Here is a 26,824-nt window from a genome sequence, read left to right on the forward strand (position 1 = left end):
GATTGTTAGCTAGTCATGGAAATAGAATATTAAATATGAAAATTTGGCTTTCATCATACAGAATACAAAATTTATTTCCCATGGCATTAGGAAAAGGCCATGTAAAATGAAATAAGATAAATTGAAGGTCTCTGGATAAATTATCTGATTCAGCAGATTCAACTCTAATTGTTAAATATTGTTGAATATAAAAGTTTAGAAAACTAGTTCCTTTCCTTTCTTTTTATATATTGTTTTCCCTTACCTGAATAAAGATTTAGTAGGCTAAAAAGTTACCAGGTTGAGAAAAGTATTTCTCTGTTTTCCTCAAATATACACTTAATTGCATGATTTAATTAAGAGCTGTAAAGAAAACTTAGGAGACATATGGAAGTTTTTCTCTTAAATAATTTTTAAATATTTAAAGAGAGTGAGTTAGAATCCAGTTGGCAGTGGCAATTATTGGAGTTAACCTATTTAAATACAATTTTAATGACTAAACCACTTTTAAATTTCTTCAATTAGATATGAACTTGAGAAACTAGGAAATGTTTTAGGAAAATAAGCCTACAAATATCTTACATAAATAAGTGAACCAAAATTTGGAGCAAAGAAATATACAAATATACCTATTACTCTCTCTCCTTTAAGAGTTAGAAACTACATGAAATCACTAGGATAATAAATATATGTAAACATCTAGATTAAGAATTTTGTAACTCTGTGGGTCCTGATCTCACTTTAAATGCCTGTCAGTAGAGGTCATCTGTAGATTATGTACAGAGGATAGTCACTTCTATCTTGTACCTTGCCTTAAAATGTCTACTGATCTTTAGAAATGTCTGCATTATTAGAAATCATGGATACATACTTCCAAAATATTTAGGGATTATACTAGATACACCATTATTTAAATTGTAGTGCATAGCACATGTTTACTCCAACATGTTAATGGTTATGTGTTTTTATAAAGTATGTTTTATCCTACCAATATTGTAGGATACACAGTGAAGAGAAATGAATGAACTCTGATATATGGTATAAGAAAGGTAATATAATTTTACATAAAGTTACAATTTAACAACACAAGGTATAAATTGTTAGGATGAGGTTAAGATAATTTTTAACTTATGGTTTATTTATTATTAAGAAACTAACCTTGGAAAGCAGCGTAGAGAGATTAATTGATCTTTCCTATTAAATCCTTTATCATCCAGCAATTAAACCTTTGCACTTGTAATCCATTCAAGTATCTTCAGGAGATATGTTACTGCACTTGCATGTACCTTAATTCACTTCAACATTTACAAAGTAACACTGACAAACAGAACAACAGAGAATACCCATATATATTAATGAGCATCTTAACAAACATGACACTCAAGTAGTTGTTTTAGGATTATTTTAAGGAACATTTTCATTCCACGTTCTCTGAAATCTTCTTGTAAAATCATCACATATTGATGGACGCTTCAGACACACTTCAGCTATGACTGTGTTACCTTATACGTTAAAATTATTTTGTGTATCCACTTTGCATAATATGCTACGCGGACAAATATACCAGGACGATTTGGGATGGCACATCCACGGCCAGGAACAATGACACCAAGAACCATTCTCATCTTGTGTTGTTCACAAACAAGTGGGCCACCATAATCCCCCTAGAAAGAAGACATGTAACAAAAACAAAGTATTATTTTAAAAATTAAATTAATATATATATATTTCATTTATATAATCCTCTGCTCATTTGCAATTCTAGGCCACATACACACATAAAAGGAAATAACTGAAACTGGAATGGAATTACATAAAAATTGGTCTGCTATATAACTGATTGTCTTTCTGTTGAATTAACCATGTAAGACTGATTAAGTTTAGAGATCCAATTATTCTGTCACATGCTGTAATCACGTAAGCATGACTTGCTTAGGCTGGGTACAGTTCAGTGACAGAGAACTTACTTGGCATGTGTGAAGTCCTGAGCACATCCCCAGCACAGCAGCGCGCACACACACACACACACACACACACACACACACACACAGATGAATGACTTGATTTGTTTTTTTCCCCAAATATTCATTCATTCCTTAAAGTTCTCTTTTCCTTTGTTGAATGCCGAAAAACCAAATTCCCATTTATTTAATAAGGTCAATTTTATATTTATTTTGATCTTCTGATAATTCAAATCTTTCAACATAGAAAATTTGGAAAATGTATAAAAATACTAGCACAAGTGAAACCTGTTGTAATCATGTAATTTTAATGCTCAAACTATATTGATATTTTTTTTTACTTCTAACATTTTCTTTCTTCTCTCAACTTGTCTCCAATCATAACAAATTAAATTAAAAATAAAAAAATAAAAAACTCAAAGTTGATAAAATAATTATATTTATTTTTTGGAAGTTGCCTTTCTAGGCAAGTAGAATTTCTCCACTTATATGGCAATACTAGTGCATCATCAGAGATAAATGAGAGATGAATATAAAAGGATAGATTGATATGGGTATATGATATATTCATGTATAGGTATGTAATACACAGTTATATATATATATATATATAGTCATATATATATATAAACACACATATATATATGTGTTTATATAGCTACATATATTCTTACATATATACATTGCAACTGTGCTCCATCATTTTTCATTTACCATGTAGTCTCCCAAGAATGCATTGACTGAGCATCCTTATATTGAAAAAAGTATTCAGTACTATCTTAATTTTCCTATAATTGTGATATGGTGAGATAAAACTAAATCAATGCAAAATGTAATTGGGTAATGAGAGTGAAAAGAAGATAGCCATCAGTATTCTGTGATGAAGAAAATTGGAGAAATAAAACATCAAATAGTAAAGAAAAGGCTTATTCTAATAGACTTTCTATAAGTTGTGTCTTTGAGGCATTAAAACTGATTTTTAAACAAATTCACTGATGAATCCTAATATGAACTCTTGAAAACAATTCACTTTGAAGACACTGTTGATGCGAGGCTATTGATAACACAAAATTTTAGAGATTCTTTGTTCAAAGTTCTTTGGGTGGTTAAATTACCTTGTTTTAAATTTCTATTATAAATATATTCATTTGTTCATATATATGCATATATACATACACCAACATTCTGGAGGATAAATTTGTTTTTAAGAAGTAACAAAAAACTAAAATCAAGTCTTAGGGATAAAGATAAAAATAGCACATATGAAATAAAGGCTCAATGTCAAAATAAGGAAATGAAGACTGTATAGATAACAAATTAGATTTAAGGCTACCTCTGAAGAGCAGATGTCAAGTCATTGTTGGAAATGGCAATAGGCTGTGATAAAATACATGCCTTTCTAGGTGTATCCAAAATTATACCTAGTTGAAAACTTTAGAGCTCATAGGACTATTAAAACTTTTTTAAAAACTATATTTATTTTTCTCCTACTAGATGTTCCCTTTTAAAATTTTTCCTTGTTATTGCAAAATACTCATTTGCTGGAAAGATACCAACTTTGAAATTGTTTATAAGCACATAGTTTGTTTCTACCCATATCACTTCAAAGCAGTTCTAAAAATCTCTTTAACTTAGTAAACATTTCTTTTTAGGAATAAAAATCTTAGAGGAAATCATAAAATACATGAATTTCAATACATGTTTATGTTCCATGCCAAAGTTATACATTTTTAAAATATATCCACCTGCATTTCGCTACCACTGAATTCATTCTCTGTTCTAGTACACAGAGTATTCCACAGCTCTGAGGTTGAAGAACATGCCTCTCACATTCAAAATACATCTAAAATAACAGTTTAACAGCTTGTCTATGTAAAACTGGGATAGGAACCCTGCCAAGTTCAAAGAACAGTTGCCTAACAAATGAAAATGTCCAAGCTCTTAAACTCACAAACTTTGACCTTTAGGTTTTTTTTTTTTTTTTTTTTTAAAAAGAATTTGTTTACACACACACACACACACATACACACACACCACAGTCTACCCAAAAACATATTTAAAAGTTTAAACCAGGAGTGTATTTCTTAATATTAATGGGGTTCATTTAGGGAGAATTTGGGAGGATCAGCTAAATTGAGAAACATGACAAAAATGTAAGCCATCATATCAAACAGATTTGGATACTTTTACTTTGCAGTTTTTCTTGAGACTTCTGGCTCTATTCATTTATTTTGAGAGGCAAATGTCATCAATTTGCTATGAATGAAGCATGGATTGTCTTACTGTTTAATTAACAGAAATGTGTAAAATTAAGACATGGTTATCTTTTGCACTTTCCTACTCCTGAAACAGGTTGGTATATAATTATTTTGCTTTGAGAAAAGTAAATAATCATAAAACCTGCAAGAAACTATGCTATCAATCATATATTCTCTACTAAAGAACTTCCATTTTACCTCACATGGTCCTGATCCAATCTTTTCAGCCCCAGCACATATTTCGGACTCATTCAGAGTTACCTTCCCTTGGTGATGCTGACTGCATTTCTCATTCCCCATAATATAGAGATGTGCTACCCGTAACAGACCATCAGAGTTGATCACTGGAATGGTGCAAAAATATACAGGTAATGAGCACAGGGTAAAGGAGAAAAGAAGTAGTAAATACAAAATTTTATATGTAAAATAAATATGATATTGCCTCATCTTTTAAAAAGTAGCTTACATCCAGTGTAGCCCCAGCCATAAACACTGCAAGTGGTCTTTTCAGGAATCGTGCATCCATAATTTGGTAAATCAATAGTACTAACAAAATCATCCAAGACAGCAGGCCTGAAGAAAGAAAATATAATGGTAAGTACTATCTACTGGATTTAACACATTAGCATTTAAAATGTAGTGTTCATATGATGTAATATTTAGGCTGAGGCTTAGGGAATTAGATATTATTTATTTAAAAACAGAAAAGAAGAATATCTATAAAGAAAAAATTTGTAGTAGATAGATTCATGTTTGAAAATTCTGCAAGTAGTCACACATATACACACACTTATCTACATATATATGATACATGGCATATGGGAAATAATAAATGTCTACTGAGAGAGAAAGTACAGCCACACATCTGGAGGAAAATGTTTCAACAATTCTAGTCTCAGTTAAAAATACAGAATCTTCCAAAGGAACTAACCTAGCAAGCTTCAATAAAACCAGATCTGATCCTTCAGGTCCATATACTAGCTGGGAAACATTTAGAACCTGTTTCCGTTTCTCATCTCCTCTTCCATGGACATCATGAACTCCAAGCCAAGCTTCATAATCCTTCAAGTCTTTATTTCTAAATAAAAACATAAAGTATAATTCATATAAAATATAATTCCAAATTGTGAAATATTATATATAATATATAAATCGTGTGTATGTGTACATGTGTGTGTTTGTGTGTGTGTGTGTATGTAGCTTATAAGAACAGATACACAACTTAAATTTAAAATGTGATTAAAAGTATAACAAAAAACAATATTTATTATGGAGGATTCTGAATATTTAAAGCATGTGTAAGTAGAACTTAAATTGCTGAAATTCTAAAAGGCTTTTTGAAAAAAATATTTTATATACTTAATAGAGTAAGTCACTTTTCAAAAATTCTCAGATAAAGTTCTTTACATGAATTATAATTTTACTGAAAATATTTGCTTTATCTGAAGTATGTATGCACTTGGTTTATTTATAAGGATTGAAGTTTTAAGCAAACAAAATCAAATTGACCTTGATATGAATAGGGAAAAATTATAAATGCTATTTCTTTCTTTTTTTTAAATTCCTTATCTTTTCTTTAGGCTAATTTTCATTGAAATTATTCCCAGGGTGATTGTGAGTCTGGCTGTACATATGAGAGGAAGTGAGAACTTAGAAAGGTTTTTTGATAATTCAGAAAAAGAATTTCTATCTAGAAATTCCAACTATACTTGGGAGGTTGGAATAGTACTGATTTACATAATTTAGGAAAATATTTTTCCAAGTGAGAATAACGTTAATCATGAAAACATGTAAACTGAAAGTAGCAAGGCATACAAAAATATCAGTGAAGTCAAAGTTTTTTACACTAAATTAAAAATGAATGACTATATGTTTACCCCATGTTGTAGCATCTCCGTGAAATAGACTCTAAACTTAAAAGCTAAGCAGAAATCATACATATTTTTAAATTCTCAGAACATATACTGAAGCAAAATAAACTTTACCTAGCAGGGAAACATTGTCGTGCAGTAAGAACCCAACTTTCCTTTATCAATGATCCTCCGCAGATATGTTTATTTCTGTGAGAAAGAGGAAAGAGAAACAAGTAATGTCTGTGCAGAAAGAATGCCTACCAGTTAATGTAAAACCTGTTGCTTTATTTGTTAAAAGTAAATGCAAAAATATAGACATTAACCCAACTGGATTAAAATGAGTAGCAGTTCTTTTATCTAAAGGATGATATTTGGGGATTGCAGCATCAACAATTTTATTTTCATAATGTAATTACAATATCATTAAATCAATTTTATGGTTTAAAGAACCAACACATACATCTATGTGTTTATATATATATATAAATATATATATATATATATATATATAATATATATATATATATATATATATCCTTGTGAGAGAAATTATGTGCTGCATATAGAATGGTTATAATGAAAAAATGTGGAGCTGTTTTAAATTCAGAATTTGATTATGAAAAATGCAAACTGGAGGTTTTCTTGAAACCCTGAAAAAGACATCCAGTGGTAGTAATATTTGTCATTTTTATACTATTTCATTCCCTACCATTATTTAGTTTTGATAGGTTAAAATATTGCAGGGTTTGAATAAATTGTTTACTAAAAGACCATCAATATAATATTTAATTTGTAAGAGGAAGTTAATTTTGCAAACCAAGTCCTCTAGGAAACTGCAAAATATTTGTAAAGAAAAAGCATGAGGATGTTTGTTTGCTGATATCCAAAATCTTTAAATCCATTTTTTTTTTTGGCAGAAACATGGGAAAAGTACAACTTTTCACAATTCACATTTCGAAAGAGTACAGATGTTCAGTGCTTCAGAGGGTAATACTAAAAGATTCCCAGACTAAGACCACAGTAATTTATGGCCTTTACCACACAGGAGGATAAGAGTATATATTGAGTTTGAATTTCTACCTTCTCAGTATATATTTTAGAAGAATAACTTAACATCTGTAGTTACTAAGAACTTGGATTTTAAGAGAAAGAAATTTTTAAAATTGATGTTACTCTGAATTAAAACAGTTCCACTTGCAGGCCCTAAGAGAAGTATACTAGAAGAGTATCCTTGTATGTTCTCCAGTTGATAAAAATAATTGAGAAGTATGTATATTTTTTCCTCCTGAGATTATGAGTTAACAAAGAATCACTAATCTAATTAAGATATTTGGAATCTTAAAACATTTTTTGTGATACGGAAAATTAAATTTGTATTAAATGTTCTATAGAGCATTTTCTATTAAAAAAAAAAGAAAATTAAACACTTCAAAAATTTTGGTGCTTATAAAATCGTCAGAATGCTCAATCACCTTTCTATTCTAGTTAGCTTCATAATTCCATTTCAGTACTGCATGCCTAGGACAGCTACATCATAATTACTGCCATTAACATTAAGTCTGATGAGTGAGTCCTTGAGAGGATATACTGAAAAAGGTCTTTAGGCCATCTCCCACAATGTTGTGGTGACCTAAAGTCAAAGGGTGTAAACTCCATGCTTGACAAGAATTGATTTTTTCATAGATGGACTTCAGTTTGAGGTAGTGTTTAGTCTATATCCCTAGTAGTAGTAAGAGATATAGATATATAGTAGTAGTAAGAGATATAGGTTGTGTTTATTCTATATCCCTAGTATAGTAAGAAATGGATAGATACTTGCTCTACTCTAGGAGGCTAGGGGTGAAGGCGAGTGTCCATGAAAGAGGAGATATTCAAGTTGGGATCTGAAGAATGAGAAGGAATTCTCAGAAGGAAAAAGGCCACAACATGCAGTAGGAACAAGTGCATGGAAGCTTGGAGGGAGAAACATGGCGGGTCTCAAGCACGGAGGAAAAGTGTAGCTGGGATTCAGGTGCATTTTGGGTGAGTTGCATGATGAAGTTCTGATGGAGATAGATATCTTAGCATTCTAAGAAACACACAGACTAATGTATATAGGACATAGAAAGCAATAAGATGAGATTTTTAAGTTAATTCATATTTTCAACATTTAATTCTTGTGGCATAATTCCTAAGCTTTATTTTCTATTATGATATAACTTGCAAAATGATTCTATGTAGAACATGTCATTGGTTCTTAAGAGCACTGAGAACTGAGAATATTTAAAATTCTTAGCCATGCCAATTGTTAGAAAATCAAGGCTATTCAACTATTTAAAAGAGTTTATCTTTCTCATAATAACATAATCTCAAATTCTAAAAATATCACTTTTCATTTCAATAACTAAATAAAAAAATCAAAACAAATATTTCTGATGTTTATATGTAGACATATTAGGAAATAAAATTATAATACCCAAGAGTAGAAAATTAAAGAGATAAATAATTACTATGGTTATATTAAGGTATAAGAAGTTCTTGTGGTTGTCTCTTATTAATCAAAACTAAAGTGTTACTTGGAATCAGGAATAATGGCTGCACATATGGAAATTCTGTGAACAAATTTATGAAGGCTATCTATGATTTTAAATAATTAAAATTGAAAATAAATAAATAAATGAAATGAAATGAAATAACATTGCAAAATCCAGTGCTTATAGTTTGGTAAGAATATGATCAGACCCCTCACTGACCTCCCTGGCTGAGTGTCATGTGGAGGGTACAATCTTTACGACCACATATGACCATACAGCTGGGAATCTGGCTTTGCAAATAGATTGAATATATATGATTTGTATCTATTAGTAATTACCTGTATTTCAAACTAACCATCCATCCTACATTTGTTCGTGTTGGAATCCCATTTACAACTCTCAATTGTTTTGTTTTGGCGCAAGATATTACAGGATCTGAAAACAGGGCAAATATAGCATTTTAAGATAATATTTTTCCAATAATCAACACCTGATAGTTTTCATAAGTGCAATAATACCTAGACAAATGTAACTACTGTAATTGTATCAAGACATTTTTGGAAAAGAGTATTATAAGACCAAAGTTCAGAATCAAGTCCCTAATATTTGCCATCCTCATCTTTTTTGTTGAGTGACTTAGAAAAACTAATGAACTCAAGGCAGACAAGACTGTCATCATCGTGACAGTGGCCCCAACACAAATGTATTCCCCATACCAACCTTAATATAAAATGAATTAAAAAAATGTTATTTGCAATGGTTATTTCTAAATAGCAATCAATAAATAGCCTAATTGAAAACAAAACAAAACCATATTTGGTAATGAATTGGTACAGTAAGAATGTAGAGCTATTTTGAAACATGTTACCAACATTATATTTATTGAAATTATATCCAAATGGTATTCTTATATCCAAATCATTATGTACAAGTGACATAATTCAGAATTCTTTGGAGTAAGCATTTGCCTAACCCTCCTCTATGTTCCTTGTCTTATCCTTTGTACTCTGTCCACGGTCTAGAATAGATTTTCGTTGGCTTCCTTTCCTGGGGCACAGCAGGGTGGTCTTTTAAAACAAAACACTTGAGTAACTTATTTCAGTTCAAAAAATATGTGAAAATCTAAGGCAAGTAGCTTCCACAGATTCTCATTTTGAGGAGTAACTGAACTTTTTAGATGGTGTCCCCTTTTACCTAATAGACTCTGGGGCCTGCAAAATGCTTTAAAAAGAACACAACAGAGGCACTGATTAACCATCTAGTCCCTGACTTCATTCTTTCTGAATTCAGCACCCTGACTTCATTTGGAAGGTGAGGTTTATAAAAGCGATCCATTAGACACATTGTGCCCCAAAATTGAAAGTAGATGTAAGTCTTCTTTTCAGAGTCAAATGGAATATCTTGGAAATTTTCTGAGTTGAATTTCATATTTAGAATGCAGTTGCCTTTGACTATCTTCCACCCACATTTAGGAAAATACATATTTAAAAATAAAACAAACAGATTGACTTATTTTTATGATGGAAGTTATTATAGTAATAAGATTTTTTCTATAAAGGAAATAATGACATCATTTGTTTCTCACAGAGACTCAGATATATAGTTTATATTTTGAAAGAATACTTACGGTCTAAATTGACTATTGTAGGTGTGGTATCCCCTTCACCTGTAAATATAAATATTTAGAAACATATATGATACATACATATTTCTGTATGTAAAACCAAAGCTATATATTAAAATCAAGTTTTGATGAACTGGAGAATTTATCAAAATCCTTGGCATTTTATTAAAAGATAAAATGTAATATTTTATTGAGCAATTTTGTATCACTTTTACTGGACAATTTTGTGTGCACGTGACTACTGACACTCATTAATATGAGAAAAGTCTTATTTTATGATTGCAGATACCATCAGGTGTGTAGTTGGATGACCTTTGGCAAATTGAATTATATTGCTAACTTTAAAGAGCTGCTGTCTCATTCTACTAAGATGCTCAATGTTGTACACAATGGACTTTCATTAATAGGATTACTTCTCATTACTGTTCTTGAGCCTTTCAGATAGATAGGACATTTAGTTTTTACTGTAATTTTAAGCTATTTAATTTTTTTCCTCAAAACTGCTTTCAGAAAAAAGTTGAAGGTTGAGAATTATTGAAACTATACATTTTATCCATGTTTCAGAAGTCTCTGCAAAAAAAAAAAAAAAAAAATTCTAGAAGAAATCAATGTCACTCTTAGAAAGAGGAGTAAAAACTGTTTTGTTGTCAGCATATTACAAAGATTGTTTTTCCCAGATGTTATTTTTTTAAAAAGTATGCAAAGAAAGAAAAACAATGGAAACTGTTCAGAATTGATGGCTTAGAGTTCAGTCAGGCACCATCTACATCCAGCTGGTTCTTAATTCATGCAAATGCCCTAGAATCAAATAAACCTGCAACAAAACAATAATGGAACATAAATTCCTTTGGAAGAGATGGAAATTGATTGTTATGTATTAGGATGCTCAAAGGAATTAATTCATGCTAAACAGTTTTTATTTATGTTCATTTTTCAGATCTAAGCATTTTAAATGAATAAAGGTAAAGGCAAACATAAATTTCTTTCCTTTCCTTTCCTTTCCTTTCCTTTCCATTCCTTTCCTTTCCTTTCCTTTCCTTTTCCTTATCCTGGGGAAATGTTGTGGTAGAGTCAGCTGAGGTCGGGGTTTCAGGTCACAGTACAAAGTAGGATTGAGGCAGAGTATATTAGAGCATCAAGTATGTTGGCTTTTTCACTCAAGACAATTAGTTGAAATTTTTAAATAACTAGATATTTATTCGTAATGAAAAAATTAAACTATTCATTCTATCCTTTATTGCCTATGAAGTCTTCTACTTTTAAGGATTGAGGTTAATATGTCAGCAAAGTGATCAGTTCATGATTGTATCTTCCTAAAATATTTAAAATTTTAAACTTTTGAAGATATTACAAATTTGGTGTTTAACAATTAATAGTTCTATAATAATAATAACAAATAAAACTAATAATAATAAAATTATTAATAATCCAATATTTCTCACACTTTAGAATACACTGAAATGCCATTTAAAACCAGATTTCTGGAGATTCTGGGCTTCTGAGGTTTTAAGGAGCACCACAGGTTCTTCTGGCATACACATGGGACAAAACTTTGTGATGCTGATCTCCAGGCCTTCTTCATTTCACTTCAAAATATTATCCTCTCTCCATCTTATTTACTTCCCCCATTTGTCTCTACCACATTACTCATGTAAGAAAACCACATGTGATATAAATCTTATTTTTATCAGTTCAACTAAAATTTGATTAAAAAAAACATATCTTTGATAAGAGTTTTACCTATGGAAGAGCAGGTGTGTGTGTGTGTGTGTGTGTGTATGAATCTTTATGCCTCAGAACTAAATTTGCACACTTATGGAAAACATAAAGCTTTCATTCAGTGTATTTTCAAACTTTTAACTCTCATTCAAAACTTGAAGATTACATATTTCTCCAGCAGACAACGAAGTTTATATGGCTTTGCAATTGTTTATACTACTGTTTCTTCTCTATGCTATAAAGCATTTGAGATTAAGAAACTGTGTGTATGTTTTTGTATGCATAACATATTTTATAGGGCTTTGTATACAATAGTAGTTCATTTTAAATTATGAACAAATGAACAAATAAAAACAGAAATTAAGTTTTTAAGTCCTTACTATGCAATAGATGTTATATGCAATAGCCCAATAAGATAGGTGCATTTATTGCACATTTTTACAAATACAGAATGAGTCATAAGTAGGCTAAGTAATTTGCCCAATACTGGGAATCTTACTCAGGTAATCTGAATTGAAACTCTTAACCACTACATTTCTCTGCCATAAATGCTTAAGATTTTGCTAAGTTATTCTAAAGTGTGTGTGTGTGTGTGTAAACAAACATAAAGCACTTCTACATTTTATTTTTGCACATTTGATAAGCTTAAAAATATGTTAAACATTATTTTGTAATATTTTGTAAGTATTTTTGAGGAAAATGAATAAAAACCTTTACATGCTTTGTGAGAGAAATGTACAGTGTGAAAATGATTAATACAGTCTCTGAAGTTAAATAAATAATAAGAACTCAAATCTTCTAAAGATAAATTTCATTAGCCTTTCACCAGAGAGAAAAATGTAAATAAATCCTAGCTATAAATATTACTTGAATCAATGACAGTGCAAAAATATTTATTGAAATTAATGTTCAGTACACTTTGAAATAAAAATGAGTTATCTGCAATAGCATTTAATCAAATACAACACCCTGAAGTCTTTCAACAGCACATTAGTGCCTTTTATTTTGAAAATGCTGTTTAAAAAGTTTTTTGAACCTTCAAAATTATTAGAATGCTGTTTCCCTTAGTTAAGTTTATAAACTAGTCTCAGGGCTCTGAGATCCTACCAGAGCCTTTTACACCTGACAATAGATATTTACTGTGATTTTTATAATTAGAAATTCAGTTAGGACAGCAATATAACCTGTTTTAGAAGGTGGATCATTTTTTTCATTCTTCCTCAATCACTCTATATTCTGTGTGACTCCATTGTTCCTAGTCATGGAGACATCACAAAAGGTACAATGAGGTAAAACTAGAATTTAGCTGAGCTGGGATGTTGCTCAGAAATAGAGTATTTGCCTATCATGCTGATAGGCATTGGATTTGATCCCTAGGACCCTAATAATAATAATAACAATAATAATCCTTTAATCATACATTATATGGTATTCTCTGGAGAGGTAGACTTGTTTTTTCATTTGTTTGTCTGTTTTAGTGTTAGAACTTGGAAGACATCTTCCCCAGAAGAATATTTTGAATATCTATGCAAACCTTTCACTTGGGAACAGAGGCAGAACATTAGGAAAACACTATAATTTGAAGGATTCTGGTTTTAGTTGATGAAATAAAATATAACAGGAAATACCATTTATTTGCAAATATATAAGGTGTTTAATTATTTATTATTATGAAGAATACATGTTAATAAAATCAGTGTAGTTCAATGGGTAATTTTGCCTGCCCCCTGGAGGGGCGGAAACATTGGCAATGTCTAGAGATATTTTTATTGTTATGAGGGGTAGTGGGGTAGGGGGAGGGGAGGATGTTGCTACTGGCATCCAATGGGCAAAAGCTAGGGCTCTATTGAACTTCCTATAGTGCACAAAAGAGACTCCTAGGATAAAGAATTATCCAAACCCAGAAGTTAGTAGTGCAATAGTAGAAAATTCCTGGTTAACATCTATATTATTACTTTTAATACAACCTTCCAAATTACTTCCATACAGGATTTTCAATATTCTCAAAGTAGCATAGTATTGAGAAAGTGTGACTACCCAAGCTTCCACTAATGTTAACAATCATTTTATTATTTGACAATCTGATAAGCAGAAATCATTTCCCATGATCTTTAAATTTTGTTTTTCCTTTACTGGTTTTAACATCTTTTCATTTGTTCATTAACTATATTTATTCTTAAAGATTCATTTTCTGCATTATTTTCTCTCACATCTTTTTCTTGGTGTTATATAAGATTTATTTATGTGAAATATATGACTTCAAATTTTATATGAAGTAGATCAAACATGTATTAAATATTTTACACCTACCTTTTACTTCATGCACTAATACCCTTTTAACAAAACCATATTGGACTAAGAGAAGTGGGTAGAAAGTGCTATACTTTTCAATTTCAGGTTAAAAAACTGACTAAGAGATGGAAGTACTACCTCAGGTCTGCTCTTGGGACTTTTAGTGGGCTAGGGATTTCCTGAGAGCTCTGCTATATTCAGAGACTAAACTGGTACTATGGCATCTCTGACTGGATGGGTCTTTCCATACTGTCATGTTAGACTCATAACCATTTACTGCTTCTGGATTCCAAGTGGGGATTTTCTCAAAAAAAGAAAAATTTTAAATTTTAGCAAATTTCTTCTTGAATAGAATAAGAGAGTGTGTGTGTGTGTGTGTGTGTGTGTGTGTGAGAGAGAGAGAGAGAGAGAGAGAGAGAGAGCGCATCTGTGTGGTGTGTGTGTCTATGTGTGCTTCTCTGTTGCTCTCTGTTACTCCCCTCCTGAGTCCTGTATTATTTACATCTCTGATTGGGAAATTAGTGGATGTGCAGTACGTTTAAAGTATTTCAATTGAGAAAAGAACAATAAATGTACTTACAACGGGAAATAGGGCAATAATCCCAAGGGATGAGCGGATTCCCTGTGTAACACCAGGGTCCATGGGCATCATCATCAGGATTTCGGCAGTAATTCTTATTCAGCTTACTAGCATCTGGCTCCCAGAAGATGTGACTGGGTAAACAAAAAGCTGAACATCAGTACAGGCTTATTCCATCCAAAAGAAACAAAATGTATCTTCCTAGTATATCACTGATTGTACATAAAATAAGCTTCTACTTGGTGTGAATTTTAGTTGTTTTGTTGGAGATTTACTTCATTGATGTTCTTACAGCTACTAAGCATACATTCTAACTTAAGAATGTGGTGAAGTGCTCCATAATTTGCCTGTATAAAATGATGAGGGGTTTTGTGATCTCACTTCTATCTAATAATCATAGTGGCAAAGTAACAATACCTCCATTTATAGAAATAGAAAAATATCATCTAAAAGCAAACAGATCCAAAGATCAAAATTATCAAATACCTAGGAAGTATAAGCTATTCTGAAAGTTTTTCATGTTTCAATTGTATATGAATTACCATTAGCAATATCACAACCCCAAAGAACAGGGAATTATAATAAAAATTAATACAGTGCCAATGAAATGTTTTAATTATAAAATTTTACTGGCCATATGGTTATAAAATATGATTTTCTAACAGGCAATTAACATATCAACCTTTGAAATTTATGTGTGAAAATTCATTACAAAAGAAAATTTAAAACTCTGTGTTATTTTCTAAGACCATGTCCAAATATGTTTATATGTATTTACATTCACTACAGTAACACTAATGAAGTCAAATCCTACCTGGCCATCTCTGACCAAGTCATGAAAATTATAACTGAATTTGTTTTGTGTTATTAATGACTACTATTCTTGAATATAATTAATGCGGGATTTGAAATTAAGTTAGAAAGAGCTTTAATATGGAAACTTGGACTATTTTTCCAGAACCAGTTTCATTTTTTGGCCAATAGCTACAGCAAATACATATAGGCTTTACTGTGTGCCAGATTATGCTATAAGTTATTTACAAATATAAACTTAGACCAGTCTATCTTGAAAAATGTGATTTAAGACTATATCTATTTCATTTGAGGAAATTTACAGGCAGAGAGGACAAGTAATTATTCTAAGGTCACATGGCTAGTAAATAATAGAACTAGGATTGAAACTTACGGCTCTTTCCAGAGTCAATGCTCAAAATCACTATGCTCTACCTCCTCCTTGCATAATTTATTCTTAAAACAAAATAGTACCATGAAGCTTTATCATTCATCAATTTCCTACAAACTGTTTTCAAATAACTTTTAACTACATTAAGTATTAAGCCTAAACTCAGTGATTTAATAGTTATTAGCATTAAGGTCCCAAAATTAATATATCACATATTTCTAGCAACATGCCATAAACATTTAACAAGTAGTCCTCTAAGATATGTGTATACTGGGAAGGGAGAGACCTTATTTATAGGCCTTGTTGATTTCTGTGGCATAAATACTTCCACCATGAAAAATTCAACCTTCCAATATAAAATCACTGAAGACAGCGTTGGGAAGAGACAGAAACTATTATCTTTCAAAAGTTCATAAAAATCTGATGTGGTGTCACGCGCCTGCAATCCTAGCAGTTCAGGAGGTTGAGGCAGGAGGATCCCAAGTTCAGAGCCAGCTTTAGCAACCAAACGAGGCCCTAAGGAACTTGGTGAGCCCCTGTCTCAAAATAAAACCTAAAAAGGGCTGGAGATGTGACTTAGTAGTGGTTAAGCACCCCTGTGTTCAATCCCTGGTTCAAAAAAGAAAAAAAAAAATCCATAAGCGCTAGATCTAATCCAACCACCACTGGCCATTACCATTACTAAAAATACTTTAAAATATCTATGAATAAATCTAACCAAGGAGGTAAAACATATTTATAATGAAATTTATAGAGCAATGAAGAAAGATTATATGATAGGCAGAATGTATCTTGTTAAAATGGACATACTATCAAAAGCAGTCTACAGATCCAATACAATCCCCATCAAAATACCAATAACATGCTTCACAGAATTAGAAAAAAAATATGAAAGAAAAAAAAAGAACCAGAATAATCTTAGCAATTCTTAGTAAAAAGAGCAACGTTGGAGGCATCACAATACCTAATTTTAAATTATACTACAGAGCTATTGTAACAAAAACAGCATGGTGCTGGCATAAAACCAGACACATAGAAAAACAGAATAGAATACAAGATACAAGACAAATCCACACAGATGCAATCATTTGATCCTTACAAAGGTGCCAAAAACATAAATTGGAGAAAAGATAGACTTTTAAACAAAGTGGATATCTATATGTAAAAGAATGAAACTAGATTTCTATCTCTCACCTTGCATAAAAGTCAACTTAAAGTAGATCAAAGACCTCAGAACTAGATCAGAAGCTCTGCTACTGCTGAAGAAAACATAGGGTCAACACTCCAACATATATGCACAGGCATTGACATCCTCAGTAGACTCCTAAAGCTCAGGAAATCAATCAAGTATAAACAAATGGGATAGCATCCAATTTAAAAGCTTCTATACAGCAAAGGAAGCAGACCAGAGTATGAAGTGATATGTCATAGAATGGGAGAAACTCTTTGCTAGCTATTCTTTGGACAGAAGATTTATATTCAGAATACATAAAGAACTCAAAAGACTTAACACTAGGAAAAATAATAATAATACAATCAATAACTAGAAAGATGAACTAAACAGATATTGCTAAACAGAAGAATTACAAATGTCCAAAATGTTCAACATCTTTAATAATCAGGGAATGCAAATCAAAACTACACTGACATTTCATCTCACCTCAGTTAGAATGTCAATAATCAAGAATATAATAATAATAAATGTTGATGAGGATGCAGAGAGCTCTTTATACATTGTTGATTAGATTGCAAATTAGTATAATCACTATGGAAATGAATATGAAAATTTTTCAAAAAACTAGGAATGGAATGACCATATGACCCAGCTATACGATTGCTTAGTATTTATTCAAAAGAACTAAAGCGGGCATACTATAGTGATACATGTTTATAGCAGTACAATTAGCAATACCCCAGGCATGAAACCAGTCTAGGTGTCCATCAACAGATGAATAGATAAAGAAAATATGTGTGTTTTTCCAGTCATAAAGGACAATATAGTTTTCTGCAGTCTTAAAGAATAAAATTATGCCATTTACTGAAAAATGAATGGAACTGGAGAACATCATGCTTAAGTGGAGGTAATAGGAAAAGAAATCAACCAAATTATGTTCTGCACATGTGCAAATGTATCAAAATAAATCCCATTTTTGTGTATAATTATAATGAATCAATAAAAATAGCAGTGTCAAAATCAACATTTAACTTAAATCATGTTAATTTTGCTTAAACATCTTTAATGAATTCTTTTAATGTTTAGGATAAAGATCAAACTTCTTCACTCATCTTACTCATGTTTCTTCAAATGGTATTGCTGCTGGAGAATTCTTTCTCTGTGGACATTGACCAAATTACACTCTCACCCTTACCAACATTATTTCCTCTTTTCAAAGGTTAAGCACAAGCTATTCTTGCTGTGTGATGAGTTCTTCCTACTGTATTTCCCTTGGCCAACTCTTACTCATGATGGATGTCCCAGTTAATGTCTTTCTCTTCGGAAGGCTTCCTGACAGTTTTCAGTCTGAATCAGCATTTTCCCCAAATTCCCACAGCATAAAATGTGCTCATTCATTTTTTTTTTTATAATATGGGATCAACAGTTCCTGTTTGCTTGCATCCTCTATTAGAGCAAGAAATCTATGGGGACAGAACGCTGATCATCTTTAAAGTCCTAGAATTACAGTGTCCAATATAGTAGCTATTAGTCACATATCACTGAGAAACTTATTTATATGCTAGCTTAAATAGAGAGGTGCTATATGTGTAAGATATATATCATATTTTGAACATATAGTATGAAAATGAATCTCAAGATCTCATTAATAATTTTCATGTAGGAAACATTGAAATGAACTTCATATATCAATAAAATACATTAATATTATTTTTGATGATTTTTGCTTCTTTAAAAGTAGCTATCAGGAAATTTACATGTTATCTATGTGGCATATTTGTGAGTTGCATTATATTATTATTCACAATGCTTTAGAACTGTCGATATTTATTTGTGAAGTAAATTAACTAAAATAATGTCACCCACTACTCGATACATTCTGGAAGAGAATAAAATCCTTTAAAATTAAAGTAAAACTGAATCAAAGGTTCTCTGATACTTTGAGTTCTTATTCACATTTAGAAAAATCTTCTGTATAGTAATATGGTGACCAAATGACATAACAACTCACATAAAGCAACAGTGTTCTGGGTACTTGATCAAACAACCCTAACATATTTTTTTTCTTTTTCTTCTATTCTAGTGCACATATTCTAGGATGTTTACTAAAAAATTGATTTAGGTTTCAACTATGTATAATTCTTCTTTTACAATTTAATAAACATTAGCACTATTTCTAGGCATGAGTGAATACTACCCTCTTTGTGAATAATGCCCACAAAAAGTATATGATTCTCTCAAATATATAGATTTTTTAAAATTACATATACATTTCTGTAACTATGCAAACTTTTATATGTTAAAGCAAGAAATTTTGTTTCTATAAATTTTTAGTACTTAAGTAGTTATTTGAGGTAAATATGTATATGACAATGATCAAATGATTTTTGAAAAACTGCTATTGATTTTCACTATTTGAAACACCAAATATGCCTCTTAAGTTTACACTATCTTTTAAGCTGGTTTTTAAATGTGACCATATCCTCTTTGAAGTTTAGAACCAAATGTTTTATTCACTTTTTGTTGGTGTTCCCATAGTACCAATTATATGGCATAAAATATAGTGAATGCTTAATGAATATATCCAGGATTAAACTGCCTATTTAAAAGTTTGCTTCATGCAGAGACAATATAATGAGTTGTACAGAAAAATCAATCTAATATTTTTATTAACTTACTGTGATAAAAGAATAAAAAGAGATAATACTGTGTATTTCTGAAAATATATATGTGTGAGTGTATACACACACACACACACACACACACACACACACACACACATATATGCTGTTATCTCTGCATGAGGTATACTGAAAGAAAGAAATTTACACACCGATGTAAGTCTTCCATGTTCTTCTCCCACATTGAACATGTGAGTCCAAATCGTGTTTTGGATAAATTGCCCATGTAGTTTTTTCCATTGCCACGATAACAATCTAGACATAAAACATACAAAATGAAAGCTAATGATTATTATGGAGAATAAAACAATGACATTTTACCACCACATAAAATTGTGAAAATCAAAATATTAAGACTATGCAACCTGAAGTCTGCACAAATTAAAGAGACTTAACTACCCTAGATTAAAATGTTTCTACTTTCAGCCCAATTTCTACTTCCTTCAAATGAGAGCTTCTGTAATTTCAAATTTTCCAAATAATAATAAGCCAAAAAATAGATTAAGTGATCCTTTTAGAACACCAAATAAATTAGAATTTCTAGAATGACATATTTTTTTCCCAGAATTTTCTTCTGAAAAAAATAGATTTCATAGAAAATTTGCAAGAATAATGAGGTGAGACTCTTACCAATCACTTCACTTATGTTTTGATTTTTGCTTTTCATGATATGACATCCTCAATCACCCAAGACACCTGTTCCACAAACGCTTTGCAATTTCAATCTTTCTGCTCGTTTTTGTAAGAGTGGAAACAAGTTAATGATATTTGACAGGAAGATTACATAGGCGACGGTTGGTCCTTCTCAGAACATTACAGGCTGTGTGTGACACAGGATGCTGGTTTGGTCCATCTCTGGATGCAGTGCTCATTTTGATTATTTTGTTAAAAAGGAAAATCTTTCTCTTCATATTAAAAACAACAAAAACTCTGTTGGGGCTTTTGCAACTGAATGACATCCTATTACCAAACAGATATTCACAAAAAGGCCAAGGCATATTTGAACACATTTTTTGTGAATCAGTTGCTACTTTGCTCTTTGTAAAAATGATTTTTTTCTACTTCTATTTCTTTACATTTATTAGATTGTCATTCTTTTGAAAATAAGATTCTCTCTTCCCCTTTCCTTTAGAGATTAGTAATAAAACTTTAACTATTTTAATGGAAGTAGTAATATAAATGTGGACTTGTGGATTCTCTTTTTATTCAATGTTATAAATAATCCATTCCTGTTATCAATTTTTGATTCTTGAAATGTTCATTTGGCCAGTGGAAGCCACTGAACTAACTTCTGTGTCTCTTACCATGTCACAAGAGGTTTTCTTTTTCTTTTTTTTTTCCATTGAGCAATTTGTATCCTATAAAATATTGATGGAAGTGTCCATATTCTTAACAACAACAACAAAAAATCAAGTTCTTCTGAAAACGTTTTTCTATTTTTAAAATAACACTATTTCATGTATTATTTTATTTCAATGTTAGGGTTAATTCTCTCTGATTCATCTTCATTTTCTAGGTATTCCTTATTATACTTACATAATAGTTTGTTGAGAAAGCTAGAATAAATTAATTTAATTATCAGAAAAATTACTAGTATTACATTAAATGTATACATCAGTTGAGGTAGGAATTATATATTTAAGATGTTGAACTTATATCAAGAACAAGGTTTATTTTTCCACATGTTGAACCTTTTAATGGCTTTTTTTCAGAAATGACTTAAAATTTTTATCACATATATTTTGTATATTTCTTTCTAAACTTATTATTAAATTTTCATTATTTTTGTTCTTAGCATAGTTTTCTCCTTAATCTGCAAGTTCATATATAAATGCTAGTGATATTTACATGTTAATTATATATCTTTTTATCTTAGTGAATTTTTTACTGTTTGAATTCCACTTGCCAGTTATAGTAATATAACATAATTCACAGAGATATTTTACTTTGTTCTTTCTAATCAATATGTTTCTTGTCTAATTGCTTAGAAATAACATCTGTAATGCAGTGTTAAAGAGAGAAACAATGTCAAATTATATTTGCAATGTTAAATAGTAATAGATTTTAGAAATACTTCTTTTCTTTTTAATATTGGTAGGAAAGCTAATTCCTTATTAAGTGGTGACATTATGACTGATATATATATATATATATATATATATATATATATATATATATATATATATATGATATGGAAGTATATATGTGGTGTGTATATCTGTATATGTGTATAATAAAACATGAATATGTATTTTAAGGAAGTCTCTAGGTATAAATAAATACATTCATGGTTATACATATATGTTTGTACATACACACACATATACACACATATGTACATCTTATAAAACCCAAAAATTCTGAATAATTGTATACTTGTATGAGAAATAGGATAACTTTATCATTGGAGTTTTAGAAAATATTGACATTTATGATATGATTGTTTTTCTTCATCTAAGATGAATTAATCATTTCTAATATGGAACCACTTTTGTATTCTTGAATTCCATTCAATCAGTATGTATTATTTTCCTAATTCCTTTACTGAACTACTCATTCAAATTTGACTTAAAATTTTCATATTAAAATCTGCAAATAAGATAGGTTTATAATTGGTTTTATTCCATGTTATCTTTATCATGTTTAGATATCAAAATTACACTGCACCATAAAAATAATTTGGAAATTTTATTACATTTTGTATGATTTAGGGGCATGTATAGCATTGGGATTATCTGAGTATTTCTGATCATGGTGTATTTCTGACACAATAGCTCTTTTTAAATTTTATTTTTTCTAAAGGTATGAATTTACTTATGCTTTTTTCTGTACCAGGGTTAAATCATTTGATTTTTTTTCCTAGAAAAGAACCCATTTTAAAAAACTTTTTGCATGAAGTAGTATAAAGTAGACTTTATGCTTTCTAATTTTCTTATTTGCTGTTATTTACCCTTAAATAATTATTATTTTATATAGTTTGGTTTTTCTCTCTCCCTTTCTCCTCTCCTCTCCTCTCCTCTCCTCTCCTCTCCTCCCCTCCCCTCCCCTCCCCTCCCCTCCCCTTCTCTCTCTCTCTCTCTCTCTCTCTCTCTCTCTCTCTCTCTCTCTCTCTCTTTTGGTTCCAGGGATTGAATCCAAAGGCTGGGAGCTAAACTCTCAGCCCTATTTTATTTTATTTTACTTTATTTTGAGACAAGGTCTCACTGAATTGCTTTGGGCCTTGCTAAGTTGTTGAGGCTGGCTTTGAACTCATGATACTCCTGCCTCAGCCTACCAAACTGCTGGCATTACAGGCATGCAGCCTGACACATGGCTTTCTCTTTCTTGAGTCACTTAGCTATTGGTTGTCTATTTTGTTATTTTTTTAAAAATCATCCTTTTAAATTATTTATTTGTTCTATCCTTTGTCTTTTCTCGCCTTTGTTAAAGCCTTATTTTATGTTTTTCCTTAGATATACATGAAAGTAGGGTGTATTTTGACATATTATACATACATGGGGTGCAACCCATTACAATTTTGATCATGTTCTTGTGGTTGAACATGATGTGGAGTTACACTGGTTGTGTATTCTTATATGAGCATAGTAAAGTTATGTCTGATATTCATTCTACTGTTTTTCCTATCCCTATCCTCCCTCCCTTCCCTTAATTCCATTTGTCTAATCCAATGAACATCTATACTTTCCCTACCTACCTTCCCTTTTTATGGGTTAGCATCCACATATCAGAGAGAAAATTCAACCTTTGTTTATTTGGGATTGGCTTATTTCATTTAGCATGATATTCTCCAGTTCCATCCACTTACCAGCAAATGCCATAATTTCATTCTTCTTCATAGCTGAGTAATATTCTATTCTGTATATATATACCATATTTTCTTTATCCATTCATGTGTTGAAGGGCACCTAGGTTTGTTCCAAAGCTTGGCTATTGTGAATTGAGCTTCTATAAATATTGATGTGGCTGCATCACTATAGTATGCTGATTTTAAGTCCTTTGGATATAAGCCAAGGAGTGGAATGACTGGGTCAAATGGTGGTTCCATTCTAAGTTTTCTATGGAATCTCCATATTGCTTTCCAGAGTGGTTCCACCAGCAATGTATGAGTGAATGTTTTCCCTCACATCCTCCCCAGCATTTATTGTTACTTGTATTTTTGATAATTACCATTCTGACTGCAGTGAGATGAAATCTGAGTGTAATTTTAATTTCCATTTCTCTAATTGCTAGAGATCTTGAACATTTTTTTTCATGTATTTTTGACCATTTGTTTTTCTTTTTCTGTGCAATTCATGTTCAGTTCCTTTGCTCATTTATTGATTGGGTTGTTCAGTTTTTTGTGTTAAGATTTTTGAGTTCTTTGTAGATCCGAGAGATTAATGCTCTGAGATACAGGTGGTAAAGATTTTCTCCCATTATATAGACTCTCTGTTCATGTTCTTGATTGTTTCCTTTGTGGTGAAGAAGTTTTTAGTTTGATGCCATCCCACTTATTGATTCTTGATTTTACTTCTTGTGCTTTAGGATTCTTGTCGAGGAAGTCTGTTCCTGAGCCAATATGATAGAGAGTTTTTCTTCTAGTATGCACAGGGTCTCTCGTCTAAAGCCAAAGTCATTGATCCACTTTGAGTTGAGTTTTGTTCAAGGTTAGATATAGGATTTCAATTTCAATCTATTACATATGGATTTCCAGTTTTCATAGCATTTCTTTTCTCCAATGTATGTTTTTGGTTCCTTTGTCTAGTATGAGATAACTATATTTATATGGGTTCCTCTTTGTCTTCTATTCTGTACCTTTGATCTGCATGTCTGCTTTAGTGCTAATACTATGCCATCTTTTTTTTTCTAGTATTTTGAGAATGAATGAATGATGAATTTTGTCAAATGTTTTTTCTGCATCTATTGAGTTAATCATGTGGTTCTTGTCTTTAAATCTGTTATTATGTTGACCCACCTTGTATCCCTGGAATGAACCCAACATTGATCATGGTGCACTATCTTTCAAATATGTTTTTGTATGTGATGTGCCATGAGTTTATTAAGAATTTTTGCACCTATGTTCATGAGGCATCTTGGTTTTAATTTTTCTTTCCTTGATGTTTCTTTGTCTGGTTTGGTATGAGGTTGATACTAGCTTCATAGAACAAGTTTGGAAGAGTTCCCTGATTTTCTATTTCATGGAATAATTTGAGGAGTTTTGGTGTAAGTTCTTCTTTAAAGGTCTGGTAGAATTTGGCTGAGACTCCATCTGGTCCTGGGCCTCTCTTTTTTTGGTAGGTTTTTGATGGTGTCTTCAATTTCATTGCTTGAAACTGTTCTGTTTAAGTTTTATTTGTCTTCCTGGTTCAGTTTGGGTAGGTCAACTATCTCTAGAAATTTATTGATGTCATCATGATTCTCTATTTTGTTGGGAGTATAGATTTTCAAAATAGTTTCTGATTATTATCTGTATTTCAGTAGTGTCTATGGTGGTATTTCCTTTTTCATCGCTATTTCTTGTTTCTCTTAGTTTACTTTTGCCTCAGCTCTTTTAGTTAGAAATTCACTTAATTTCATTATTATATGATATTGATATAAATACTTAAAGCTATGATTTTTATTTTGAAATATTTTTCGAGTTGTAGATAGACACAATGCCTTTATTTTATTTGTTTATTTTTATATGGTCCTGAGGTTAGAACCCAGTGCCTCACATGTGCTAGACACTCTACCACTGAGCCACAAACCCAGCCCCTACAATTTTTCTTTTACTTATTTAAGTGTGTATTATATAATTTAACATGTAACAAGTATAGTTTTATCAACATTTTAAAAATTCTACAATTTCAATTTTTGTTTTCTTTTAATAGTTATCTAATATCCCATTGAAAAGGCAATTTGTATACATTCTAATCCAGATGTTGTAAAATTTGAAAATAGGTTTCCAACTCATTAAACTCTATGTGAAATTTATATTTCCTGTTCCTCAGAGAGGTATAAGAGCAATATTATTTTATATGTGTATATGCTGGATCAATTCCTGTATACAGAGAGAAGAAAATATATATGATGGATAGATGGATAGTAATGCTAACGTTAGCTTGATAGTGTACCATACAATGGTATAACAGTCAGTTAAAATTTCACAGCTGAATGTCTAACAGTTTCCTAAGTCACAGGTGTGTATGTCCTCCACAGAGTATACCCTACAGATTCTAGCTCATTTGTGTTGATCATGTATATTGTTAAAAAAATGAATGAAAGGGCGAAAACAGAGAATAATAAGAAGACATTATAAAGAGAGTTAGATTCAATACCAGCTGTGCCAGTGTGAAATTTGGAAAAATTATTTTAATTTCATAAAACTAATTTTAATCTGTTATTGAATAGATTTACTAGGTAAACAATAATATCTGCCTAACATCCAAAATACAAAATTACTATATTCTATTACCTGATCCATTTGTAAGTGACATATATGTATATAAAAACATTTTAATACACACCAGAAGCTTATAAAAATATTCTAATTTTTTCAGTCACTCACAAATTATCGATAATTGCTCATGTGAAAGAGACAAGGAGGCTCAGCTGGTACCAAATGTTCTTTAATTACTGGTTTCCACATTATTTCCAAATGACCTTTAAAGTCTGCCAAAGAATAGTGAAATTGACTGAAAAGGGACTTATCCCCTCTTGTCTCTACAACTCAGAATTGGTCAAGAACAATGGTATTGGAGGATAAGTTAAAGGATAGAAGATGTATGCATGAAATGGAGTATATGTTACGCTCAGGTCCTTTTAGGATGATTTAGGACCTCACCAATCCCATAAGCATCATTTTTAAATTTTGTGAAATAGAGTATGATCACTTAAAAATCGTGATTTTCAACTTATATACCAACAAATTTCAAGTGTTCAGCATTAATAATCATTAACAGATTATTTCTTTTAAAACCAATTTCAAAATGACTTTTCAATTGTTCCCTGAAACAGTTATCTTCAGAGCACCTATGTTTTCAATTACA

General features: G+C 31.0%; 1 protein-coding gene across 2 annotated transcripts in view; it reads right to left on the reverse strand.

Annotated features, from left to right (window-relative positions):
- Window positions 1-1,383: 1,383 nt before the first annotated feature.
- Hgf (hepatocyte growth factor) overlaps window positions 1,384-26,824 on the reverse strand; it is a 71,992-nt gene continuing 46,551 nt past the window's right edge. For both annotated transcript variants that reach the window (XM_076862529.1, XM_076862533.1), the window contains exons 10-18: window positions 19,970-20,072; window positions 14,780-14,913; window positions 10,192-10,230; window positions 8,903-8,999; window positions 6,184-6,258; window positions 5,130-5,276; window positions 4,665-4,771; window positions 4,397-4,542; window positions 1,384-1,643 (exon numbers count right to left, since the gene is read on the reverse strand). In XM_076862529.1, the coding sequence (XP_076718644.1) occupies window positions 1,467-1,643; window positions 4,397-4,542; window positions 4,665-4,771; window positions 5,130-5,276; window positions 6,184-6,258; window positions 8,903-8,999; window positions 10,192-10,230; window positions 14,780-14,913; window positions 19,970-20,072 (1,025 nt within the window). In that variant the 3' untranslated portion in view covers window positions 1,384-1,466. The remainder of the gene's footprint in view (window positions 1,644-4,396; window positions 4,543-4,664; window positions 4,772-5,129; window positions 5,277-6,183; window positions 6,259-8,902; window positions 9,000-10,191; window positions 10,231-14,779; window positions 14,914-19,969; window positions 20,073-26,824) is intronic.

Source organism: Callospermophilus lateralis, chromosome 1 (genome assembly GCF_048772815.1).
Source record: "Callospermophilus lateralis isolate mCalLat2 chromosome 1, mCalLat2.hap1, whole genome shotgun sequence".
NCBI classification, from domain to species: domain Eukaryota; kingdom Metazoa; phylum Chordata; class Mammalia; order Rodentia; family Sciuridae; genus Callospermophilus; species Callospermophilus lateralis.